The sequence below is a fragment of the Procambarus clarkii genome, chromosome 27 (genome assembly GCF_040958095.1).
Source record: "Procambarus clarkii isolate CNS0578487 chromosome 27, FALCON_Pclarkii_2.0, whole genome shotgun sequence".
NCBI lineage: Eukaryota > Metazoa > Arthropoda > Malacostraca > Decapoda > Cambaridae > Procambarus > Procambarus clarkii.
The window spans coordinates 3,097,517-3,123,391 of record NC_091176.1 but is presented as its reverse complement, the minus strand read 5'-3'; the positions used below and the strand labels follow the sequence as shown (position 1 = coordinate 3,123,391).

General features: G+C 45.7%; 1 protein-coding gene across 1 annotated transcript in view; it reads right to left on the bottom strand.

Annotated features, from left to right (window-relative positions):
• The window catches only part of Snr1 (SWI/SNF related, matrix associated, actin dependent regulator of chromatin, subfamily b, member 1), a 100,792-nt gene that overhangs the window by 59,078 nt on the left and 15,839 nt on the right, over positions 1–25,875 (bottom strand). Inside the window, exons 3-4 of the mRNA XM_069332252.1 lie at positions 20,035–20,173; positions 9,859–9,999 (exon numbers count right to left, since the gene is read on the bottom strand). Of these exons, the coding sequence (XP_069188353.1) occupies positions 9,859–9,999; positions 20,035–20,173 (280 nt within the window). The remainder of the gene's footprint in view (positions 1–9,858; positions 10,000–20,034; positions 20,174–25,875) is intronic.

The following is a 25,875-nucleotide window of genomic DNA, read 5'->3' as shown; positions in this document are numbered from 1 at the left end:
ACATGTGTGGTCCACTTGTGTGGTCCACATGTGTGGCCCCACTTGTGTGGTCCACTTGTGTGGTCCACTTGTGTGGTCCACTTGTGTGGTCCACTTGTGTGGTCCACTTGTGTGGTCCACTTGTGTGGTCCACTTGTGTGGTCCACTTGTGTGGTCCAACTTGTCATATGAAGGAATTATTAATTTAACCCGTGATAGAATGGGAAAGTTTTCCACCAGTCTGTGAACTCTGTTTCGACATCGTAAGCAAATCCGAACATCCCCGGCTTCGGCGAACAATTGTTCATCGAACCGGGTGAGTAAATCCAGCCTGAAAAGTGTGCGAACTAGGCGGAGATTCGTTGAAACGGGGTACATTGAATCGAGGTTGTACTGTACAGTACTATGCTATCTTGTTTTCATAATGCAAATTATTACTACACACTTAACACTTTAGTGCACGCGGCACTCGTGAAAAAAAAAAGCGCATTGTGCGCGCGGCATTCTGGGCGCTCAAGCGTAAACACAAAAAAGTGTATAATCTTTTCACGCTCCTAACATCAATTCTCGAGCTACGTTTTTCATTTTGGTATCAATGCGTTGGCAATAAAATTCTCTACAAAATCATATGCATAAAATGTCACCAAAGCATTTGCTATCCCACCACGAAGTAAATAAACACAAAGATGACTCGCCGTGACACCCAAACAGGAAGTAAATGTTCATACTCTTTCGTTTGTTGCCAGCCTCACAGTCATCCTACAGCGCTTATTTTGATATCACTGAACTCGCAATAAAATTCCCCACCCAGACATATGCCTATCAATGTCTAATTATGGTATGGGGTGACCCGCACGAGTGTGGGAACTGGGCGAAGCGTTAGCCGTGATTTCAGCAGCGACGACACTGTTGTGATGCAGCGCTTTGAAAGTTTATACTTATTTCACTGTCCTGACATTATTTCTCGAGCAACGTATTTCATTTATATAGCAATGTGTTCGCAATAGAAAGTTCTATAAGAACATGGGTAGAATTGGCCAACAGAGCGTCAAATAAATTTGCGGCGAATAAAATCTTACGCGTGTTTGTATCCGTGAGCGTAAAAAGTTTTTACTTTGCTCATGTTTTTCAAGTTTATACTTGTTTCACACCGTTTTTTTTTGTTTGTATAGTGTTCGGAATAAAATTCTCTACACAGACATATGCATATAAATGTAGAATCATGATCGCGGCCAACACAAGAGTGTGTGGAGTGGGCGATTACCCTCGTTGTGTCACCAACCAACCCGTTCTCGCAAATTCGTAAAGTCAATATTGACTTATTAACTACGTGCATAGGTGATATACTAAACATAATAGATACCCTTAAAAAGATTCATAGAAAACACCGACCTTACCTAACCTTGTTAGTATCTTAAGATAAGCATCTTATTGCTTCGTAATTACAATTATTACTTAACCTATACCTATTATAGGTTAGGTAATAATTGTAATTACGAAGCAATAAGATGCTTATCTTAACATACTAAGTAGGTTAGGTAAGGTAGGTGTTTTCTATGAATCTTTTTAAGGGTATCTATTATGTTAAGTATGTCACCTATGCACATATTTAATAAGTCAATATTGACTTATTAAATTTGCGAGAACGGCTTGCACCAACTCAATAGTCTCTCCTCTAAGTTACAATACATTGCCGTATTTCAATTTTCTCTGTTAGAGAAAATTGAAATCTAATGGCAAACATATTCAATGTTTGCCATTAGTTACAATACATTGCCGTATTTCAATTTTCTCTGTTAGAGAAAATTGAAATCTAATGGCAAACATATTCATACAAACCCCAAGTCGATCGAGTAGTATATACCCACTATAACACGAACCGTAAATGTACGTCGTGATCCGACAAGCGCTTAAATAAACCGCCCGCACATCCAAGTGAAGATCTCAGAAAAGTGTTAATTAAATTGTCATAGTTACAAATGCAATAAGGCACATTTTTTATGGTGCAGGTTATACAAAAATTGCAATGTAATAATCTATGACAGGGTTACATATACAGATACTAACATGTCGATACTGTGCAAGAAAACATCTGTTAAAATATGATACAAAATTAGTACATCTGGTTAAACTTTTACTACAATGTACCTAGAAATAATTAAAAAAACCAGCGTTGAATGTAATGAAACGCCATTTCCTGGGCGAGTCCCAGAGGCTCCCCGGAGCTTACCAGGCTGATATGCTAATGTCAGACTTTGGCATCAGTCATGTGTACGGAGTTCTTATGGGCCTTCTGGGGACCACAAGCCAGAACCTGGCCCCCTCTGAGAGGCAAGGGGAGCAATGGCCTATAGAAACCCCCGTGTGGTTGGAAGCATTCTATGTCTGCCATCGACCGGGTTAGGCACCCAGAAAGATAGCCGTCCCAAAACAAACCCCTATACTGGTGAAAATTGTAACCAAAAACCGAACGAGTGGATAGAACTCCCCTAACAAAAACAATGAGTAAACTAGTATGACGTCACCCGTCATCGCTCCCTGTCTGCGCAGCTCCCCAGCCCCAGGGGTAGCCCCAGACCTACCATGCCGGCGATCCTCACCCCAGTTCTGAGGCTGGATGTCAAAACACGCGAAAAAAAACTCTGACCAGAGGGAGGGAGGGATACCGAGGAGCCTCCGGGACTCACCCAGAAAATGATGTTTCATTACATTCAACGCTGGTTTTCTGGGGGGAGCCCCTACGGCTCCCCGGAGCTAACTACCCACAGAGGAAAAGAATAGGGACAGACCCGGGAGGCGGCCGCTGCACACTACTCAACCCAAAGTCGAGACAACAGGTCGCATCCGCGGACCCAAAATGACACAGGCCCGACTGGGCCCAGGAACGTGTACAAGGTAACGAGCAGCCAAGGGCCCTACTCGACCGCCAAATACCCCGTGCCCGAGTGTCCTCCCAGGACACAATACCAATGACGGCGGCAAGAGCCGCAAACTTGCGGACGTCATGGGCACGGAGATAGACCACAGGTTGGCAAGCCTTAAGAACCCCGCAGGCGACCTGGAAGACCCGCACCCAGGAACAGGGTAGAAGGGAACCGGAGCAACCCAAAGCGCGTCCACGGACCCATAAGCCGTGGCACGCCAATAACGGCAGTGAGCAGCAACCGGACAAAAACAAAATGCACCCCCGGCCCAACCAACCAAGCATCAACAACCCAGGGACCCCTCCGGAAAGCAGCAGTCACATTCTTCGTCAGAAAAGAAGGAGAAGGCAGCAGGCGACCCAACCGATCACCCCGACTGAAGGAGCAGAAAACCCCTGCGCAGGAGGAGAGCATGAAGCTCACCTACCCGAGGTCAGAGGTCAATGCCAACTGGAAAAGAGCCATCAAAAAACAAAACAAAAACGGAACCGAAGGGGCCCCAAGAAAACAAGGAGAAGAAAGAAAAGAGAGCACTCCATCCAATGACCAGGATGGCTCAAGCGGCGCAAAAACAGGCCGGAGGTGAAACAAGCACGAGACAGCTTACGAACGGCGCAGATGAAAGTCCGAAACCAAGCCGAAGCAGCTTCGCCAGCGCCGCATAAAACGAGGCAACAGTATGCAGCAAGTCGACGGCCCCCAACCCCCAGCAGAAAAGCCAAGCCGACACCAACAAACGCAGCCACCGAAGAAGGGACAGAAGGAAAAGGAAGGACCGTCAAAACACCCCATACTACCGCCAAGAAGCACACAGGTGGGACACCAACAACGAAGCCACCCGACCACCAACGGACGCAAGATACCCGAGGCAGAACGTAATCAGCCCTGCCAAGGGTCATCCGGGCCTAGGAAGAGGCGGAGCCACAGGAAGATCTTGGGTGCGACCACCAAGGAAGCAGAGCCGGAAGCCCAAGCCGGCAAGAAGATGGAACGTCTGCCGAACAGAAAACTCCCCCAACGCGAGCAAGCTCACCAGGGGATCTGAAACCACAGGTCCGACGTGAGACACCAGAGAAGGGACATCGCAAGACCCTGAAAAGACCAACAGGCAGGGCACACCAGGAAAACAGGAAACCAAACCCGGCAACAGGAAGGCCAAAAGGCACAAACAAAACACACAACAGTGTGAAGGAGGAAATGATAAAAAGACCAGCAGAAACACCCCAGCACCAGCGGCCAGGGACAAGAGTGAAGCAGGAAGACAAGAGGAATGCATGAGGAAGGGAAGTGGCGGAGGCCAACCCCACACCCAGCATCCAGTGCAGAGAAGAGCCCCAGTAGGCTCCAGAACTGGAACAGAAAGCGAATGATAGGCGAGGGGCGAGAAAAAGAGCCCCAGCACATCCCCAGCCAGCACAACTAGGAAAGAACAACGAGGTTAGGACAGAGAATCCAAGGAACACGGAAAAACCAGGCCCGGCACAGCAAGACCAGCAAGGCAGGAGGGCCCCAGAAAAACAAGGGAACAAAAAACCCTAACAAGGAAGGCGCCAGAAGGAGCACGGAAGGGCCGAACAAAACGCCACAACCATACCCCCACACGCAGCCGCAGTATCAAAACCGCAGCAAAACGTCACCACACTCCCAGAGGAAGTGACAGGGTAGATAAAGATAAACTGTAACACGAGTAGCATACAACAAGGAGACACAGGTGGAAACAGAGTACCCAACAGAGCCACAGGGACGTTAGAAGAAACGTGTGCAGTGTAACAGGCAACTGATGGAACACATTAGGCAGCCCACACCTGGGCTGACTCCATACACAGCTCCAAGTGAGGAGACGAGAGAGCCCAGGAGGCACAGAACCGCACGTCAGGCGAATGACAGGTGAGGGGCGGAACCAAAGAGCCAGAGCCCAACTCCACAAGCACAATTAGGCGAGCATGAGGCAAGCACATAACACCCTCGACACAGGAAAACGTACCACCGAACAGGCACCTTCCCCGTTGCACCATGGAACAAGGTGGAGGCGGGGCCCCGAACTCAAGCATGGTTGGACAAGCATAGGAGAGGGGCAGGATGAGTACAGGCAGGAGCCGCCTTGTATGGGCCATAAGATCTTCTGCAGTCACCTGTGATCCGAGGAAGGAATCGCGTGGTGAGAACAAGAGCTGCCACGTATGGGCCAATAGCCCTGTAGCAGGCACCTCAGTTTTTATGGTCTACGTTCTCAAGTACGAATGTACACCCATTCCTACTCCCAAAAAACAAAAACAGCATCAGGACGAAGGAGACACCAGACCGCACCAACTCGCCTGCAGAACTGAAGGGCCATGACGCAAGCCTATGAGAATGGAGCTGCCAGAGGCGGCCAGGGAATTGTGCATGCACCCGTAGCCAGGAGCACCATCCGCGGAAGGCAGGCCAGAGCTGCTCATGCCGGAGAAGAGGAGGGGAGCGGCGAAGGAGGCTTCCCCACCCAAAAGCACAGGGAAAGACCCCGTGACCTCCCCACAGCGGCACTCCAGAACACCCCCAAGAGCAACGGGGCACGGACTGGAGAATGATAAGAGCGAGAGGCGAAGCCCCCGAGAGAAAATGGACACAGAACACCAGCACATGTGCACACCGCCCTGAACCAAAACAAACTCCCACGGCGCATGCGCAGGACACAAAAGAAAAAGTAGCCCAACAGGTTGGCCTACACAGTACCATCCTACTCCGTCCAACAACAGAGCAGAAAAGTAGCTCAACGGGTCGTATCCCAAGCGATCCGTTGAAGAAACAGGCCAAATCATGGAAACAGAAGCCAATTTAGCCGGCCCATGTAAGGAAAACAACGAACCGAAACGGAACCCAAGTGGACCACCAGTAGCCCAACATGGCGACATGTAGTCCAACCGGCTACAAGCAGCCCAATCCGGCTACAAGCAGCCCAATCCGGCTACAAGCAGCCCAATCCAGCTACAAGTAGCCCCAATCCGGCTACAAGCAGCCCAATCCAGCTACAAGTAGCCCAATCCGGCATCCCAAACCAGAACGCAAGGAAAACAAGCAGTGCCGAGACACAGCACAGAGAGAAGAGATATGATCAAATGAACGAGAAGGCCAAAAACCCCAGAAGCTGCCCGGAATAGGACCCACAAGCCCTAGAAAGTACCGGAGGGAAGCCCCACCGAACGACGACAGACATACCAGTAAAACGGGAAGGAGCAAAACCGTCCCAAACCTTCGAGAACACATAGAAGCAAAGGACGAAGGCACAGAAAAACCCAGTTGCACCCGAGACCAAAAGTCATTCAGAACCCAAAGAAGAGGGGGACATGACGGAGAAGTCCCATCCCAGAAAAAAGGGGCGAAGAACGGAGAAAAGCACCCACCGACAGGACGGAAGCAATGGGCATAATGGATAAGAAACCGAGCCCGGGGAGGGGCCGACGTCCAAATACTCGTGTGGAGAGAGGGGGAAGGAAAAACTCCATTCCACAAAACCGCAAGCCCCACCCAGAGGGGTAGAAAACCCCGGCATGGACCAACGGGACCTGAGGCCCCCCACGTCAGCCCCACCCCTGCCCCGGGAACCTACCCGGCAGGCCCCGGGGCCGAGCTGCCCTCCCAAAGCCCCAGCCTCAAGAAAAACCGGGGCAGCCGTGAAAAGCACTAAGGAAGAGAGCCCACTGGCAGACTCTTACAACACGGTTGGGGGAAACAGGCTTGAATGCCCCCGTCGCTACCCCGGAAGGGGAAGTCCCCGAGACAAACCAAGTCTCAAAACCATGGAAGCCCCGCCCCGACCCCGAACCCACAGACGGTAAAGACCTGGATGTATGGAGGAAGGGGGGGGGGGAGGAACCCGACAAGACCACCAACGAAAACGGGGCAGCCTCGGGGTTTCCGGGGAGCAAACAACTAGCGCGTTGCCACTGAAACACAATGTGCAACGCCTGTGCAGTCTGCACTCACATAGTCAGCATAAGACTGGGTAACCGAGTCACAAAGAAGCAACAAAACTTGTAGGACTCCGGGCCAAAGGTGTCACCGACCCCACAGGCTGCAGACAGAGGCAAAACCGTGAGTCACCCTGAGACAAGGGGACAGAGCAACCCTCGAACTCGCACAAAGCGAGGGGGATACTCCGGGGCCACATCTATCGGGCCCACGCTCCCCCTAGGGGTTTCCCAGGGTCCCGAACGTTTACTATGAAAGGACTCGCGCTCAGGTAATCCCAGGCAGGGTACTGCTAACCGGCGCCCATGGCTACCAAACAACACACTAAGAGCTGAACCTCGGGACGTGTACACTCACGTGGACCTAGCAGGGGGAACCACCGGAAGAAGGAAGAGAACTCGGCACAAAGGGGGAAAAAATCAAAGGCAGAGCCCCCACCAGGTAGACAAACAAAAAGAAAAAGAAAACCTCGCAGGAGTACAGCATACCCAGGCGGAACAGAGCCGGCCGCCATGATTGGTGAAAACAAGCTGCTCAGTACCCTGCGCCCCTACTAGTGCAAACTGCCCCTTACCCTAAGGCGAACAAGGGAGACAGAACCCCCCCCCCCCCATCACACAAAGGGCGGCCGAAAACCGAGCAGTAAACGGCCTAGCAGAAGCAGGACCCAAGGAACTTGTGGAAGGTAACCACAAGCCCCAAGGGCAGTACTTACAGGGCACCTAGAGAAGGTAATTCCAGGCGCATGCAGCTCGAGTACTGGAGACTCACTCCTGGCTCACGCACCACCTAGAAGACAGACACCACACTCTAGGTACAGTGCTTAAACAACCACTGGAGCCCGAGCACACAACCGGTGCCAATAGCATCAGCCGAAGAACTGGGGTGTGGATCGCTGGCGTGGTAGGTCTAGGGCTAGCCCTTCCCCCTCCCGGGGAGGGGGGAGCTGCGCAGACAGCGGCGCGATGACGGGTGACGTCATACTAGCTTACTCGTTTTTGTTTGGGGAGTTCTATCCACTCGTTCGGTTTTTGGTTGCAATTTTCACCAGAATAGGGGTTTGTTTTGGGACGCCTACCTTTCTGGGTGCCTAACCCGGTCGATGGAAGACATAGAATGCTTCCAACCACTCGGGGGTTTCTATAGGCCATTGCTCCCTTTGCCTCTCTGAGGGGGCCAGGTTCTGGCTCGTGGTCCCCGGTACACCCATAAGAACTTCGTATACATGACTGATGCCAAAGTCTGACATTAGCATATCAGCCTGATAAGCTCCGGGGAGCTGTAGGGGCTCCCCCAGAAATTATGAGGATTTGATTACCTACTTAAATATATCTGTTAGATTAACCTCTGTGATGCACCGAGTTTATTGACATTCCCCGTGAACATAAAATCAAGTGTTGACGAAAAAAATTTGATACTTGTAAAATTATAAATGCCCTTTCCTGAACATGTACATGTAAAAAAACTTAAAAAATCGACTTACTTTGGCTGTGGGGACGTGGAGAAGGGGGCGTCATGGGCTGGTCACCCGTGCATGAAGCTCCCTGAGGCAGGCCATTCAAGAACCGTGAGTTGCCACAAATATATTTTCAATAATTTGTTCTATGTATTTACAATGCAGTTTTATTTTTTTGTCATCATATTTAATGCATATTTGTGTCCTTTACAATATGTATATAGTAGAACGTTCATAATGCTACAAGGAGCTGTGATACATGTGTCAGTAATGTACCCACAATAAATGTTTATTGTCGCAATATTACTTGTTAAAAATTCACTAAAATTATAATATGTACAGTTTCACACACTATTTACACATTAACACATTGTATCACACACTCAGTACTTCAGAAGCGAGAGATAATCAACGAAGCAGTCCATGGTACACAGCACAACTTCGCTCTCGTTGCACCAGGTACAGGATAACTTTTCACTTCCTGTTTCTTCGTTCTGTGTGCTTGCAAATAACGCATTCACGTACACCCTTGGCTTTAATACTTGTAGGTTGTATGTAGCCAAGCTTGTGAAGCCTAAGGTAGTCTTGAAAAGATTATCGGAAAAGATCAATTTTAAGGTAGTCTTGAAAAGATCGTTTTGTAAGGTCCCACACTGGAAGAGATTCAGTCATTCTGGAAGAGATTTAGCCATTCTGGCAGAGATTCAGCTATTCTTGAAAATATTTATGATAAACATCACCATGGAAGCTGCTAACACTGTTTATCTAAGCTACTTGTATCAGATGCATCATCACTGAACCCAGAAAATTATTCACTTTGTGTTAGGTCCTTATTGCGCCTAGCTAAATCAATTTCATGACCCTTATGTTCTTCAAATAATAAGGTCTGAATTTCAACGATAGGTTGCTCACTCGGTAACCTACCGCCCACGTGTTTTGAATGGGTACGAAATATTCAAAAGGTGTTTTCTCAGTTGGCGCAGTTTCCCCCTGACCGAGTATTCTCGGTTGGCGCAACAGTGGTTAAACAGCATTTTGTTTACTGATATCTGAACATTGTACAGTCTTACTCACAATCAGGCTTCCCTGTAATACTATCATGGCTAAATAATACCAGTTACACACATATTTTGATATTTTTAGGGGATGCTGTGGTCACAAGCTGAACAGCAGTGCTGTTCAGTGCGCCAGCCGTGCTCATGCTGTGTGCACCAGCCTTGGTTGCTCACTCGATACCAAGGCTCTCGCACCTGGGAATGTTGCCCAAGGTTTTTTTTTTTTAAATGGCGTCTGTTTACAAGATACCTGAGGAAGTCGATGTGAACCCTGTGTAGCAGCAGGACTTTTAAATCTTACGTGGTACTCCCAACCATACATAGCTGTGGTGTGCCGTCTCACAATAGTTACTCTCCCCAACTATAAATGTATTGCGCACTTTAAGGGTTAATCAGTAAGGTTTAAGATTTAGGACATCAAAGGACTGTGCACAAAAACAGCTATTTCGACTTAATTAATAATATATTTTATATAGTGACAAGGCTGTGAACTTACCACATGGGAAAGGTTCGAATCTTCTTCGATATAATACGATTTCTATTAATTGGAGTTGCTTGAGGCACTGCATCAAGATGAGAAGAGTTAGAAATGGTTGGAACCCACGGAGCAGCTGGTTTCTTCACTGTGCGTTCAGCTCTGCAACATACAATTACAGAAAATAAATTATACAGTAAACTTTATTAATTAATTGGATATACTTTATTACAAAGGTCTTAGAGGAAAAATATTTGCAATGGTATCTTGCTTATATCCGGGTAAGAATAAATTCAATTGAATTTATTTTCAACAATTTCAGCACACAAATCTTTTTAAGTCTCCAGTCTAAGTCTCCAGTCTAAGTCACCAGTCTCCGTGGTGTAGTGGTAAGACACTCGCCTGGCGTTCTGCGAGCGCTTTGTCATGGGTTTGTATCCTGAACCCATGACAAAGGGTTCAGGATACGAACCCCAGTATCCTGAACCCTTTATAAAAGTATAATTTGCGCCTAATAAGCCAAGTTTTCCTGAATTAATATATTTTCTCTAATTTTTTTCTTATGAAATGATAAAGCTACCCATTTCATTATGTATGAGGTCAATTTTTTTTTATTGGAGTTCAAATTAACGTAGATATATGACCGAACCTAACCAACCCTACCTAACCTAACCTATCTTTATAGGTTAACCTAACCTAACTTTTATTTTTATATATATATATATATATATATATATATATATATATATATATATATATATATATATATATATATATATATATATATATATATTATATATATATATATATATATATATATATATATATGTCGTACCTAGTAGCCAGAACTCACTTCTCAGCCTACTATGCGAGGCCCGATTTGCCTAATAAGCCAAGTTTTACTGAATTAATATATTTTCTCTAATTTTTTTCTTATGAAATGATAAAGCTACCCATTTCATTATGCATGAGGTCAATTTTTTTTTATTGGAGTTAAAGTTAACGTAGATATATGACCGAACCTAACCAACCCTACCTAACCTAACCTAACCTATCTTTATAGGTTAGGCTAGGTTAGGTAGCCGAAAACGTTAGGTTAGGTTAGGTTAGGTAGGTTATGTTGTCGAAAAAACATTAATTCATGAAAACTAGGCTTATTAGGCAAATCGGGCCATGCATAGTAGGCTGAGAAGTGAGTTCTGGCTACTAGGTACGACATATATATATTATATATATATATATATATATATATATATATATATATATATATATATATATATATATATATATATATATAACTGAAAACTCACACCCCAGAAGTGACTCGAACCCATACTCCCACAACTGGTATGTACAGGGACGCCTTAATCCGCTTGACCATCACGACCGGACATAAGGAAGTGATAGCCGAGGCTATATGAACCACTTCCCCGCCGGCACTCGGATGGTAATCTTGGGCATAGCATTTTATCAAATCACCTCATTCGAATTCAATCAAATTACCATCCGAGTGCCGGCGGGGAAGTGGTTCATATAGCCTCGGCTATCACTTCCTTATGTCCGGTCGTGATGGTCAAGCGGATTAAGGCGTCCCTGTACATACCAGTTGTGGGAGTATGGGTTCGAGTCACTTCTGGGGTGTGAGTTTTCAGTTGTATATAGTCCTGGGGACCATTCAGGCTTGTTTGCATATATATATATATATATATATATATAAAATATTGGATTTAGAAATGTTAGTTGGCAGGTTACACCATATAGAAATAATGGAAATTTCCCCTGGGAAACATATCTACTATCAATTCAGTTTGTGGGGTCAAGTTATAGCTTTTAACCGAAAATATAAAAATAGATATACAGTACTGTGGACACCCACTAATTCGGAATCCGCCTATGTGGGAAAATGCCCTAATCCGGCCAAAATCATGGCCAGATAAAGTTATCTCCCCATCCGGCCATGTAAAATGTCCATGGAAGCCGGACTAGCCGATGTTTGGCCAGATAAGAAATTTAAGCCAGTTAACTTGCTGCTGATGTTTCCCAATCCGGAGAGTAAGCCAGACAAGTGGTAAATAGTCTGAATCAGAAAGTCAAGCATCGGGCCGTACCATATTAATCCCGTATGGTTGTGGCTCAAGGCGCGTGGTGTAAGAGGGGGTGGAGTGGGTGGGTGGTGTTGGAAGAGTGGGGAGTGTTGGGAGGGACTGCCTGGAGAATTAAGAATATTTTCTGCCTGGCGGCCTAAGTAACGTGCCTGCCTGCCCCAAGTGGACCCGTCCAAGCCTGGTCAAGCCAAACAGCCTATGTGCTCCCGTCCCTCGCGTTATACCACAGTGTCACTCCATTAATGAAATATTTTTTAAATAACTTTTTTGTTTTCATAGTAACTTTGAACTTTTTGGCCAAGACTATGTCTAGTAGCAACATCAATTGTTCTGGAGGTGTTAAGAGAAAGAAGGTTACCTTAACAATTAAAGACAAGTTACGTGTTATACAACTTTGTGAAAGTGGCCGGTGGACTTCAAGTGTTGCCAAGGACTTTAATAGGCACTAGTACTGTTTCTGATATAAGGAAACAAAAAGAGGAATACAGTACCTGAAATATATTTCAACCAGTGAGAATGAAGGTACAGTACAATCAGTAGCAGAGGGTGCGGTAGAAGAACTCTGAAGCCTTCAAAGCATGTACAGTTGTATGTGGCTGTGTATAAGTGGTTTGCTCAGCACCACACAGCTGGCGTGACAATTCGCAGCCCAGAAATAAGAAATGCTGCAAGCAGGGTTGCAACAAACCTTGAAATAAAGGATTTCCAAGCAAGTGAAGGGTAGTTGCAAAGTTCAAAGGGAGGCACAATATTGTGAAGAGGAAAATTGTCAGTGAAAAATTGAGTGCAGATACAAGCAGTGTAGAACCATTTAAACAGAAATTAGGAACATACATTTTGTCAAATAATTTATATTCTTATCAAATTTATAATACTGATGAAACTGGGCTGTAATGGAGGAGTTTACCTGATAAAACTCTAGCTATGAGGAGTGAGGGTTGTGTGCCAGGCCGTAAGGTTAACAAGGACAGGCTGTCGGCCACGATGTGTGCCAATACCAACGGCACAGACAGAATCACGTGTGCAACTGTTAGCAAATCAAAGAAACCAAGAGCCTTGCAACATTGCTTGGACAGACTGCCTGTGAAATATTATAACTCAAAGAATGCATGGTTTACACAGGAGATCTTTCTGTCTTGGTTTCATGACGTGTTCTGCAAGGAAGTTCGTGAACATCAAGTTAACACTTTCGTGCTAATCGGACGCACCGCTGCGTCCTGTTTCGTCTAACGCTAACGCATAGTGGACATAAAGTTATGTCCTCTTTTAAAATATTTGTATAAAATTCAATTTTAATCCGATTTCATTGGGGTTTGTTTCAAACGACGCGCCATGCAGTTCTCTTTCTCGCCACTAGGCCGCCCGGCGCGTCGGCCTACCCGGTCACATGACGGGCCCATTGTTTTCGTGTCACGTGTCGTGAGTCGATCACGCTCCCCTCGCGCGCCAAACTCGAGCATTTTTACCCGTTTCCGTGTGGATTATACCCAATTACTTCATCAAAAATGGATCAAGGTCAAGGCCCAAGCACTTCTACGCCCAAGGAAGCCTCCAGGTCATCGAGAGTGGACAAAATAACCCAGATTTTTAAAAAGTGGAGTGGAGTGAAGCTCACACCAACGAAAATTCCAGGCCTTGTGGAGGATTTATCAGAAGCTGAAGGTGATGTAGAGGTATTGGAGGAAGATTTTGGAACCCACACGATTATAGTGTACCTAGAGCTAGAGGGAATGATACGGCAACGAGTGATGAGGAGACTGAGGCCCTCACCGAGGAAGAGGAGGCACCGCGACCCCCTCCTCCTCCTCCATCTCGGCGCACACGTGGTGCATCTAGGCTACCTAGAAAAGTAGCTACCAGAAATGTTGCTCTTCGTAGGAACACACGACAAATTGCGCCAAGTGATTCTGAAAGTATAAGTGATGAGGAAAGTGATGAGGATTCATTCGAGCCTCCTGAAAGGCGTACACGTACAGTACGTACTCGGCAGGCTGGGGCTGGTGAGGGCTGGAGTCGTAGCAATACTCCTCCAGTTGTTGATGATTTTACTGGAAATCCTGGACTGAAAATTCCCAAGCCTACTAGTGCACTGGCTTATATTCAATTGTTCATCACGCGTGCCCTCCTTGAGTTCTTGACCGTTGAAACAAATTTGTACGCCTCGCAGTTATTCCGGATGGCCAATGAAAATGTATCAGATATTTGGAACCCAGTGAAGGTGAGTGAAATGGCGCAATTCCTAGGACTGTTCATATTGATGGGCATAATTAGGCTCCCAACTATGAGGATGTATTGGCAAACAGCAAAGCCATGGCATGCTCGTTTCTTCAGCTTGTTCATGCCGTCCAGACGATTCCAGCATATAAACCAGTTTTTCCACACATTCAATACCAATGCAGTGAACAATCGTGATAAGTTGATAAAAGTGAGACCAGTGATTGATTACTTGAAAGAGAGGTTTGCTGAAGTTTACATCCCCAAGAAAGAGTTGTGTTTGGATGAGGGTACAATGCCATGGCGAGGCCGACTATCCTTCAAAGTGTACAATCCAAACAAACCAGACAAGTATGGTGTGAAACTTTATATGCTTGCTGAATCTGTCTCTGGGTACATATATGACTTTGACGTATACTCAGGTATTGGTAAGACGATAGTGGATACAGTAACGGGGTTGATGCAGCCTTTAGTGAACCAGGGTTACCATTTGTACATGGATAATTACTACAACTCGGTTACCCTAACAGAAACATTGAGAGAACTTGGGGTGTACACATGTGGCACAATTAGAATGCTACGTGGCGCCCCAAAGGTATTGCAAGCTCTAGCCAAGGGTAAACTTCCACTGGATACCACCGTATACCGCCGCAAAGATAACACCTTCATTATCCTGTGGAAAGACAAGCGAGTAGTCTCAATAATTACCAACATCCACAATGCAGACACTCAGCGAGTTCAGCGAAGGAAACGAATTCGCAACCGAGACGGAACAAGTGGAATACAACAGGTAACAGTGAACAAACCTACTGCAATTTGCGAGTACAATAAGTTCATGAAAGGTGTGGACCACTTCGATCAAATGGTTAAATATTACCATTTTACCAGGAAAACTCACAAGTGGACCAAAAAGATTACCTTTTATTTCCTGCAAATGGCATTGCATAATGCCTATGTTTTGTACAAATACAACACAACTGATCGAAAAAAGCTAACATTGCTACAGTTCCACGAAGTGGCAATCTGGGCCCTATTGCACTGGGACACAGAGGAGTGGCCTAAAACATCATCATCATCTCAACACTTGCGGCACGCTCCAGACATAAATGATGACACAGCTCCTGCCAATGCTGACGCCATGCCAACTCCTGGACCATCTGGTGTGAGGCGGCCTTTGTTCACTACACCACCTCAAGATGAAGCAAACACCGAATCTGAACCCGACATGTCTGCCACACTGCCAGTTGACGAAACTGTTTTGTCAGATGAATCTGACTCTCCTGCAAATGTTACACCTCCAGCGAGAAGACCTGGCCGTATTGTTGATTCAGAAAATCGCATGAACACAAAACTGAAACATGAAATTTACAGACTGCCCAAACGTCTCAAGTGTCATGCATGCGCACGGTCCGGTAAAAGGAAGGACACGAACATAGGATGCAGGACCTGTGGTGTTGCACTCTGTGTTATTCCCTGCTACACCAATTACCACCGGAAAACGGTGTATTGGGTGGTGAAGAAGTAACCACCAGCAACAGCTTCACTCCACCTACAAACCATCTGTTGAGCAACTTCAGGAATGAAGAACCTGAAGAAGGTGGAGTGAAGAACAAATGCTCAACTTACTGTTCCACAACCGGCCTTCCCTTGGTAAGTACACCTACTTGGTCCAAGTTTGTGTAGTATAATTTAGCTCATAGAACATTCTATTGCGAACACATTGCCACAAAAATGAATGACATACATACAATAATAATAATAGAAGAACAGTGAAATAAGTATAAACTTTCAAAGCAACGTTTCGCGCATGTGTCGTCAGGTCACCGTTACCGGGTAACAGTGCACCCACTTCCCACACTCTTGCGGGTGGGCCGCGACCATTATTCTACGATTATATTCATATCACCGTGTTGGGAATTTCATTGGGAGTCCATTGATACCAAAATTAAGGCTGTAGGACAATTGTAGAGGTGATAATAATCCCAAGAGTAAAAACATTTTGCTGCTGTTGGGCGCTCACAGCGACTCATCTTCGTAGTTATTTATTTCGTGCTGGTATCTCTATAGCTTTCGTGACTTTTTTTTACTGATGTTCTTCTAGAGAATTTTATTGCGAACACGTTGGTACCAAAATGAAATACGTAGCATGAGAACTAAGGTCAGAAGAGTAAAAAGAGTATACACATTTTTGTTTTTACGCTTAAGCGATAAAAACGCCGCGCGCACATACGGTTGGCTGAGTGACCTTCGCCGAGAGCGCGAAAGTGTTAAGAAACTCAAAGTGAGGCCAAGCGAAGTTTGGGCTTTGCTGTTGCTTGATAATGCGCCTGCCCACCCCAGAATTGGCTCGTTAACCTCACATGATGGCAACATGACGTGTATGGCACTTCCTAATACAACCTTTCTCATCCAGCCTATGGATCAGGGAGTTATCTGTGCCACGAAGAAGTTGTACACCAAAATGATGCTCAATGAAGTTTTGGTGGTTTTGCCTCGTGAGGAAGATATGGAACTCTTCGTGGATAACGGCTAAAAGAACCCTTGAAAATTTGAAGAACTATTCCATCAAGGAAGTCATCTATAACTGGGACAAGGTGTGGAGTGAAGTAAAGGAATTAACTTTGAAGAATTCCTGGAAAAAAAATCCTCATGTCTATGGCCAGCAATGAGGAGGATGAAGAAATGAATTTGTAAGGATTTACAGATGAAATCCATGGAATGTTCAGAAATGCTGATGAAAATTAAGAAAGACAGGATGCAGTTGACTGGCTCAAAAAAGATGCTAATGACCCAGGATATGGTGTGATGAGTGAAGAAGAGATTCTCCAGTCTATTACTGGTGAGATCGATGAAGAGATGGAGGATGAAGAAGACAGTGAGGAACCAACACCACAGAACACGAAATACAGTGTATTCATCACACACAGAAATCACAATAGCATGATGCATCAAATGAACAAATCCACAACGGCCGTGACAAGGCTTCGAACCTATGTCCGAGAGCATCCCAGATGCTGCCTTAATCGACTGAACTACGACATGGTCCGATGTTCTCGTCCGATGCTCTCGGACGTAGGTTCAAACCCTCGTCACGGCCCTTGTGGATGTGTTCATTTTACAGTGTATTCATGAACTATATTGACGGATTAATTAATTTTTCCATCAACTGTGCTAATCCAGAAGATGGAAACATGTATCAATACCAGAGGTGAACCAAAGAGCTGATCATAAAAAAAGGTCACTGAACACAGAAGGCAAGCTAAACTTGATTCTCATTTTGTAAGAAAAGCAGCCAAAGACTCTTCAACCAGTGAGGCCTCACAGGCAAGTCAAGAGCCTTCAACCAGTGAGGCCTCACAGGCAACCCAAGAGCCTTCAACCAGTAAGGCATCACAGGCAAGCCAAGCACCTTCAACCAGTGAGGCATCACAGGCAAGCCAAGCACCTTCAACCAGTGAGGCGTCACAGGCAAGCCAAGCACTTTCAACCAGTGAGGCGTCACAGGCAACCCAAGAGCCTTCAACCAGTGAGGCATCACAGGCAAGCCAAGCACCTTCAACCAGTGAGGCGTCACAAGAGAGCCAAGCACCTTCAACCAGTGAGGTGTCACAGGCAAGTCAAGAGCCTTCAACCAGTGAGGCATCACAGGCAACCCAAGAGCCTTCAACCAGTGAGGCATCACAGGCAAGCCAAGCACCTTCAACCAGTGAGGCGTCACAGGCAAGCCAAGAGCCTTCAACCAGTGAGGCGTCACAGGCAAGCCAAGAGCCTTCAACCAGTGAGGCATCACAGGCAAGCCAAGAGCCTTCAACCAGTGAGGCGTCACAGGCAAGCCAAGAGCCTTCAACCAGTGAGGCATCACAGGCAACCCAAGAGCCTTCAACCAGTGAGGCATCACAGGCAAGCCAAGCACCTTCAACCAGTGAGGCGTCACAGGCAAGTCAAGAGCCTTCAACCAGTGAGGTGTCACAGGCAAGTCAAGAGCCTTCAACCAGTGAGGCGTCACAGGCAAGCCAAGCACCTTCAACCAGTGAGGTGTCACAGACAAGTCAAGAGCCTTCAACCAGTGAGGCGTCACAGGCAAGCCAAACGCCTTCAACCAGTGAGGCGTCACAGGCAAGCCAAGTGCCTTCAACCAGTGAGGTGTCACAGGCGAGTCAAGAGCCTTCAACCAGTGAGGCGTCACAGGCAAGCCAAGCACCTTCAACCAGTGAGGTGTCACAGGCAAGTCAAGAGCCTTCAACCAGTGAGGCCTCACAGGCAAGCCAAGCACTTTCAACCAGTGAGGCGTCACAGGCAAGTCAAGAGCCTTCAACCAGTGAGGCCTCACAGGCAATCCAAGCGCCTTCAACCAGAGAGGCTTCAGCAGCTGGCAGTCAAAAGTGACCTTGCCTCAAGAACCATAAAGTAATTGTAAGTGTTAATTTTAGTGTTGTGTTAGTATAGGTTACGTAAATTGTCAAGAACTCTTAACTTCAAGATGTGTGGCATCAATCAAGAAGACGAACTACAACAAGGTAAGTTGAGGTTTCTAGTTGAATATTTAATAATTATATGTGGCAATTCAAATTATGTTGTTTTTGGTATAAAAATAGTTGGAAATGGTAATTTTTGGACTTTCACGGTGAAAAAGTATGTTATTCAGGAAAACGTCATAATCCAGCTGGGGGGTCCTTCCAATATAGTCCAGATTAGTGGGTTTATACAGTACTAGTTTGCTATTTAAGTTCCCCCTTTTTACACCTGCCCATCTTACTGGCATCTTTGCAATTACCTTCACAATGTTTTTAACTATTTATTTTATCCATCTGACACAAGATGGCTTCACCTTGCCCCCTTCCATGCCGAGCTACATTTTAATATTTAATATTAGTGCCACATCAGACCAGTGCAGGCTGAAGCTATCCAACAAGTGATGTGGTGTTAACAGTAACAAAATACCATGTATTGGGATGAATTTTACTCCAAGGTCTTTAGCAGCTCAGAGTGGGATGCCTTATCTAATAAGGTATCCAAGTTTTGCCCCACCTTGTTGTGGCCTTATCAGTACACCATTTATAGTCAAATTAAAGAGAAAGGCTGACTCGCTTCTTCCAGGTCAGTGTTCAATCCCTGATGTTCTAAGGGGTGGGGATTATAATAAATAAAATTCCTTATCCTTTATTGACCAGACCACACACTAGAAGTTGAAGGGACGACGACGTTTCGGTTCGTCCCGGACCATTCTCAAGTCAATCGACTTGAGAATGGTCCAGTACGGACCGAAACGTCGTCGTCCCTTCACCTTCTAATGTGTGGTCTGGTCAACATACTTTAGCCACGTTATTGCGACTCATCGCCTCCTTATCCTATAGTCATATTGAACCTACATCCTAGGTCATCTTAGATGCACGCATTATGCACTTAACCACAATGTGCTTAAAAGTAACAACGAGACATCTGCTCAAACTTACAAGGAGTTTGGAGACACTGAGCTGATACTAATCCAATTTTTACATCAGAATGCAAAAGTGTTAATATAACAATGAAGACATTCCCTTTCATACAAGTTCCTGGTTATTGCAACAGTTTTCACAAGAAAAGGAAGAACCACAGACCAATGATAGTTGATCAAAACAGTGATTAATCAGCAACTTTACAGTACATTATTAATGGCAATTACAAAACATAATTGAGAAAACATTGAAGCTGTACAACGGAAACAAGCATCTATCCGTGGACTCCCCAGGCACATGCACTACCAACTGAACCACGCAAGTTTGATATGGGTTCAATCCCATTGAACGGCTTCAATATTTTCTCATACATATATATTATACTTTTTGTAAAATATATTTAATTATACTGTATACATATTTATTTACTGAATTAATTTTACCTGGCAGCCGCTGCCTCTGGGTCTTGCTGCTGACGGACTGATACAGCTTTGTATTTATCCTCGTTGCCTTCAATGATGTCCTCTACCTCAGATGCTCGCAACAGGGAAATGTTCGATGCTAGAACATGCTGAGTTAAACCTGCAAAATTAGTAATTTTGAAAAGGCTAACATCTAACTACAGTATAAAGAAAAACAAAATGTAGATAAATTATGCTGTTTAAATAATACTGCAGAATAGTGCAAAACATTGGAACTTTCGTACTCAAACTTAATTGGTTCCAGAAGGCCGTTCCAATGCCGATCAGTTTGAGTACTGTATAAGCTCGCTTATCCGAAGCCCACTTTTCTGAATCTTTGGGTTATCCGGCCAATTTTGAGGCCAGATAAAAACTTTGCCATATCCGAATAAAAAATTTGGATAACTGGAGATACTGTATTACCAGATACAACAGAGGTATCGGGTCAAACCGCACTGTAGAAGCTCGCAAATCTGAGATCCACCGATCCAAAAAAACTCCCTAATCTGGCAAAAATCATGACCGGATAAAGTTATCTCCCTATCCGGCCAAAATGTCCACTGAAGCCGGACTAGTAGATATTTGACTGGATCAACGTATACTGTTAGAGAGTTTAAATCTGAGCTGGTTAACTTGCTACCGATGTTGCCCAATACAGATAGTAAGCCAGACAAGCGGGGATTATTCCAGATCCGAAAGGCAGACATCGGGCTGTACCGTATTAATCCCATATGGCTGTGGCTCGAGGCGCATGGTGTAGGAGGGGGTGGGGTGGGTGGGTGGTGTCAGGACAGAGGGGATCACCGAGAGGGACTGCCGAGGGGGGGGGATAAGGGGGATGTGGAAAGGCCTATACAGTACAGTAATTACCATTAATTTTAGAACAATTCATCACAGTCAAAAACAAAAGAAATACAGAACAGTATTATATAATGCTGTTCTGTAACCCATATACAAGTTTCCTAAAAATAATTTGCACAGGCTAAAGTTTGCTCCAAAAATATTGGGAGTTTTTTCTGCCTGGCGGCCTACACAATTTGCCTGCCTGCCCCTAGTGGATCCGTCCAGGCCTGGTCAAGCCAAACAGCCCAAGTGCTGCCAACCCTCACTTTATACCGGTGCCACGCCATTAGTGACATTTTTTTAAACAATGTTTTTATGTTTTCATAGTAACTTTCAACATTTTTGGTCAAGACTATGTCTGGTAGCAGCATCAATTGTTCTGGAGGTGTTAAGAGGAAGAAGATTACCCTAACAATTAAAGAGAAGTTACATGTTATATGGTAAGAAAATCAAGCCAAGTGCCTTCAACAAGTGACGCATCACAGGCAAGCCAAGTGAGGTGTCACAGGCAAGCCAAGTGCCTTCAACCAGTGAGGCATCACAGGCAACCCAAGTGCCTTCAACCAGTGAGGCTTCAGCAGCTGGCAGTCAAAACTAACTTTCCTTAATGAACTGTACAGTAATTTTAAGTGTTAATTTTAGTGTTGTGTTAGTACAGGTTACGTAAATTGCAAGAATTCTTAACTTCAAGTCGGCCCAGACCTCCTCTCCCCAACGAGGGGGAAGGTGGAGCTAACTAGCTGGGGTTGGTTAGAAAAAGTTTTGGTTGTTTTACTTTTTGGGGAGTTCTTTTGACATTTAGTGGACTAAGGTCTTGTGTTAAACCATGCAGTGGTTTGTTTTGATACACCTACTTTTCTGAGTGTCTTCCCTGGTGATGGCAAGACGATAAACTTTACATATAAAGTGTGCATAGGCCAGTGCTCTGCGCCTCTCTGAGGGGATGGGGGACAGGTTCTGGCATATGGTTCCCGGTAAGAAACAAGAACTCCACAACTGATGACACACAAGTAGTATGGCATTTAATCAGTAAGATAGTTTCAGGGGAGCCAACGGGGCGCCTCACAGAAACATATACGAACCTGAACATTTTATTCAGAGATATTGATGAGAGCCTCACAAATATAGGGAAATATTTAAACTTTAACCCTTAACCTCCGTGCTGCGCCGTGTTTAGTGTGACATTCTGGTGGTGCGCGGAAAATAAAGTGTTCCCTAAAAATAATTTTTTCATTTGTAATTTTTTAAAATCCTTTCCCAGAACATGTCTATTTAAAAATTATATATAAAAAACAACTTACTCTGCCTGTGGCGGCCTGGAGAAGATGCGGTTGCACGGGCGATTCAAGACATGCAAATTGCCACAAATATATTTTCATTAATTTTTTCAAAACATTTTCAATGTGCATATATTTAAAATGTGCATATATGATGCATATTTTAAATGTGCATATATGATGCATATTTTAAATGTGCATATATGATGCATATTTGTGTCCTTTACAATATGTACACATAAGAATGTGTCCACACAAAATGTTTATTTTGCAATACATGTATTACAGTGGTACCTCGGAATGCGATTGTCCCTGTATGCGAGGTTTTCGGAAGGCGAGCAGTATTTACTCCAAAAATTTGTCTCAGAAGGCGAGGGTTACTTCGGGACGCGAGTTTGTTGATACGCGTACAGGCCGACCTAGCGCGTGGTGGTTCGGCGATCGTCGCCCCTCCGCCCCGCCGCCCCTCAGTTTACCATTGTCTCGCGCTCAGTGACTACCCCCACATCAATTCTTCTCGCAGATTTTCAGTGTTTTGTTGGATTTTTGGCGATTTGTCTATACAATTTGTTATTATATATCTCACCATGGGTCCCAAGAAAGCCAGTGGTAAGGATAAAGGCCAGAAAGCTCATGTGAGGATGACAATAGAGGAGAAACAAGAGATCATTCGGAAGCATGAGAACGGTACACGTGTTGTTGAACTTTGTAGGCATGGGGTTATGTGATGTGATTATGGAAGGGGACTCCCCTTCCAAACAGTAACTCCTCTCCTCCTCCCCCCTCCTCACCATCTTCCATACGCCTACAGCACTCGACAGCAAGGTAAGTAATAACTGGAACACAGTTTTGTAGGTTTATTTAGATGAATTAGGTAAATTAGGTATAAAAATTTAGTTTGATGTGGGGTTTTTGGGGTAGTCAGGAACGGATTAATTCATTTCCCTTTATTTCTTATGGGGAAATTAACTTCGGAATGCGAGTTTTCGGAAGGCGAGGCGTCTCCAGGAACGGATTAAACTCTTATTCTGAGGTATGCCTGTACTTGTTCAATATTCGATTCATTTACACTATGTACACTTACACTATTTATAGTCAAACACTGTATTACACACTCAGTACTTCGGAAGGGAGTGATAATTAAAGAAGCAGTCCATGGTACACAGCGCAACTTTGCACTCGATGCACCAGGTACACACAGATTTTCGCTTCCTGTTTCTTCATTCTGTGTGCTTGCAAACAATGCACTCACGTACACTCTTGGCTTTAGTTCCTGTAGGTGGTATGTAGCCAAGCTTGGGAAGTGTAAGGTAGTCTTGAAACGATCTAGGAATAGATCAATGTGTAAGGTAGTCTTGAAACGATCTAGGAATAGATCAATGTGTAAGGTAGTCTTGAAACGATCTAGGAAATGATCAATGACAAAATTCTACCCTGGTATCTCATATCTGACCTGGTATCACTCATATCTTCACCTGTATATGGGATAGTGGATGCAACACCAACATCAGAATAATCAAAATGTGGTTTGTGTTAAAAAAATTATCACAGTCCTCCCTCTCGAATTCACCCGTGCTCCTTTTATTGTCACCACCACCACCACCACCACCACTGGCAATAAACTCCACCATGGAAGCCGCTAACACTGTTCATCAATGCTACTTGTATCAGAAGCATCATCACTGAACCCAGAAAATGATTCATCTATAGTATCATCTATACAAATTGGAGATGACAAGGGTGGTCATGGGTGGCGCTCGGTCTCTACTGGATACGCTCGCTGTATCGTCCTCATCGGTGCTGTATCATTTGTATCTTGTGCCTAGCTTCATCAATAACATAACCCTCATGTTCTTCAAACAATAAGGTTTGAATTTCACTGACAGAGAGCGATCCTCCAACACATTGTGCAAGCAGACAGGGGATTGGGAGCCAGAGGCACGTGCGCCACCATTGGTTGCTCACTCAGAACTGAGCCAGCCTGCAGCCGTAGGGCATGCTGGGAATTTTTTTCAAGATGGTTGCCTCTCAATGGAGGTCCCAGATGTCCATTTCATACTCAAACTGCTGTGCGTTTCGATTCGTATGATATCATAAAATTGGATTTCCTCGGTCTGTGCTTCGCCTGTCGCGAGTACTGTCGGGCAGTGCAGTGGTTAAAGTGCAGCTATGAATATTCATGCATGCCTATCGATATGAAAAAAAAACAGCATTGAATGAAATGAAACGCCATTTTCTGGGCGAGCCCCAGAGGTGCCCCGGAGGCACCCCAGAGCTATCCAGGCTGATAGGGATAGTCCTCACTTTTGGCATCAGTCGATGGGGGTGGAGTTCTAGGCCTACCGGGGACCACGGCCAGAACCTGGCCCCCCTCAGAGAGGTACGTGGAGCTATGGCCCATAGAAATGCACATATAATTTTGGAGCATTCTATATCTGCCATCAACCGGGACAGGCACCCAGAAAGGTAAGCGACTCAAAACAAACCCCTATTCTGGTGAAACCAACGAAAATAATGAAACAAGTGGTCAGAACTCCCCCAATTGAAAACGAGCAAACAAGCATGACGTCACACGAGCCACGCCACATGTCTGGGCAGCTCCCCCCTCCCTGGAAGGAAAAAGGGGGAGCCCTAGACCCCTGCGCCAGCAATCCACACCTCAGTTCCGAGGCTGGATATCAAAATATGCAAAAACCGCCGACTGGAGGGAGGGAGGGAGGGATGTTGGGGAGCCCCCACGGCTCCCCGGAGCTAGTTCACCGAAGACTAAGGAAAGAAGGGGACTTACCCAGGAGGCGGCCGGTGCTCCACAACTCAACTTGAAGTCGAGACAGGCTGCAGCCGCCGACCCAAAGAGACACAGGCCCGACCCTTTGAGTCGACACAAAGCGACACATGCTACCTCGTTAACAGGAACATTAACGGGGTAGCGTGCAGCCAGGACCCTGGTCGACCGCCAAAAACCCCGTGCCCAGATGTCAGACCAGGACATGTTCCCAAAGACGGCAACAAGAGCAGCGAACTTACGAACGTCATGGGCACGGAGATAGACCACAGGCTGGTTACTCTCAATAACCCTGCGGACGACCTGAGAGACCTGTACCCACGAACAGGGAGGAAGGGAAAGCAGATCAACTCGAAGCGCGTACCCAGACACACAAGCTGTAGTGCGCAAATAATGGCAGAGGGCCGCAACCAGACAACACATGATGCACACCCGGCCAAACGAACCATGTTTTAACAACCCAAGGACCCCTCTGGAAAGCAGCAGTCTCATTCTTCACCAGAAAAGATGGCGACGGCTGCACACAAACAAACCTATCTCCACGACCGAAAGAGCAGAAACACCCGAGCCGGAAGAGAGCATGAAGCTCCCCAACCCGACCCCCAAAGGCCAATGCCAACAGAAGAGCCTTCGAAAAACAACCCTGAACCAAAGGGGCCACAACAAACCAAGGAGAAGACAGATAGGATAGCACTCTGTCCAAAGGCGCATGAGCAGGCGGAGGTGAAACAACGCACGAGACAGCTTGCGAAACGGCACAGAAGTAACATTTATACCCGAAAGCAAGCTGAAGCAGCTCCGCAAGCGCCACACAATACGAGGCGACAGTATTCGGCACAAGATGATGGTCCTAGAACAACCATGAGAGAACGGACAACACTACCCGAACCAAAAGCGAAGTACAACGACGAAGAGTCA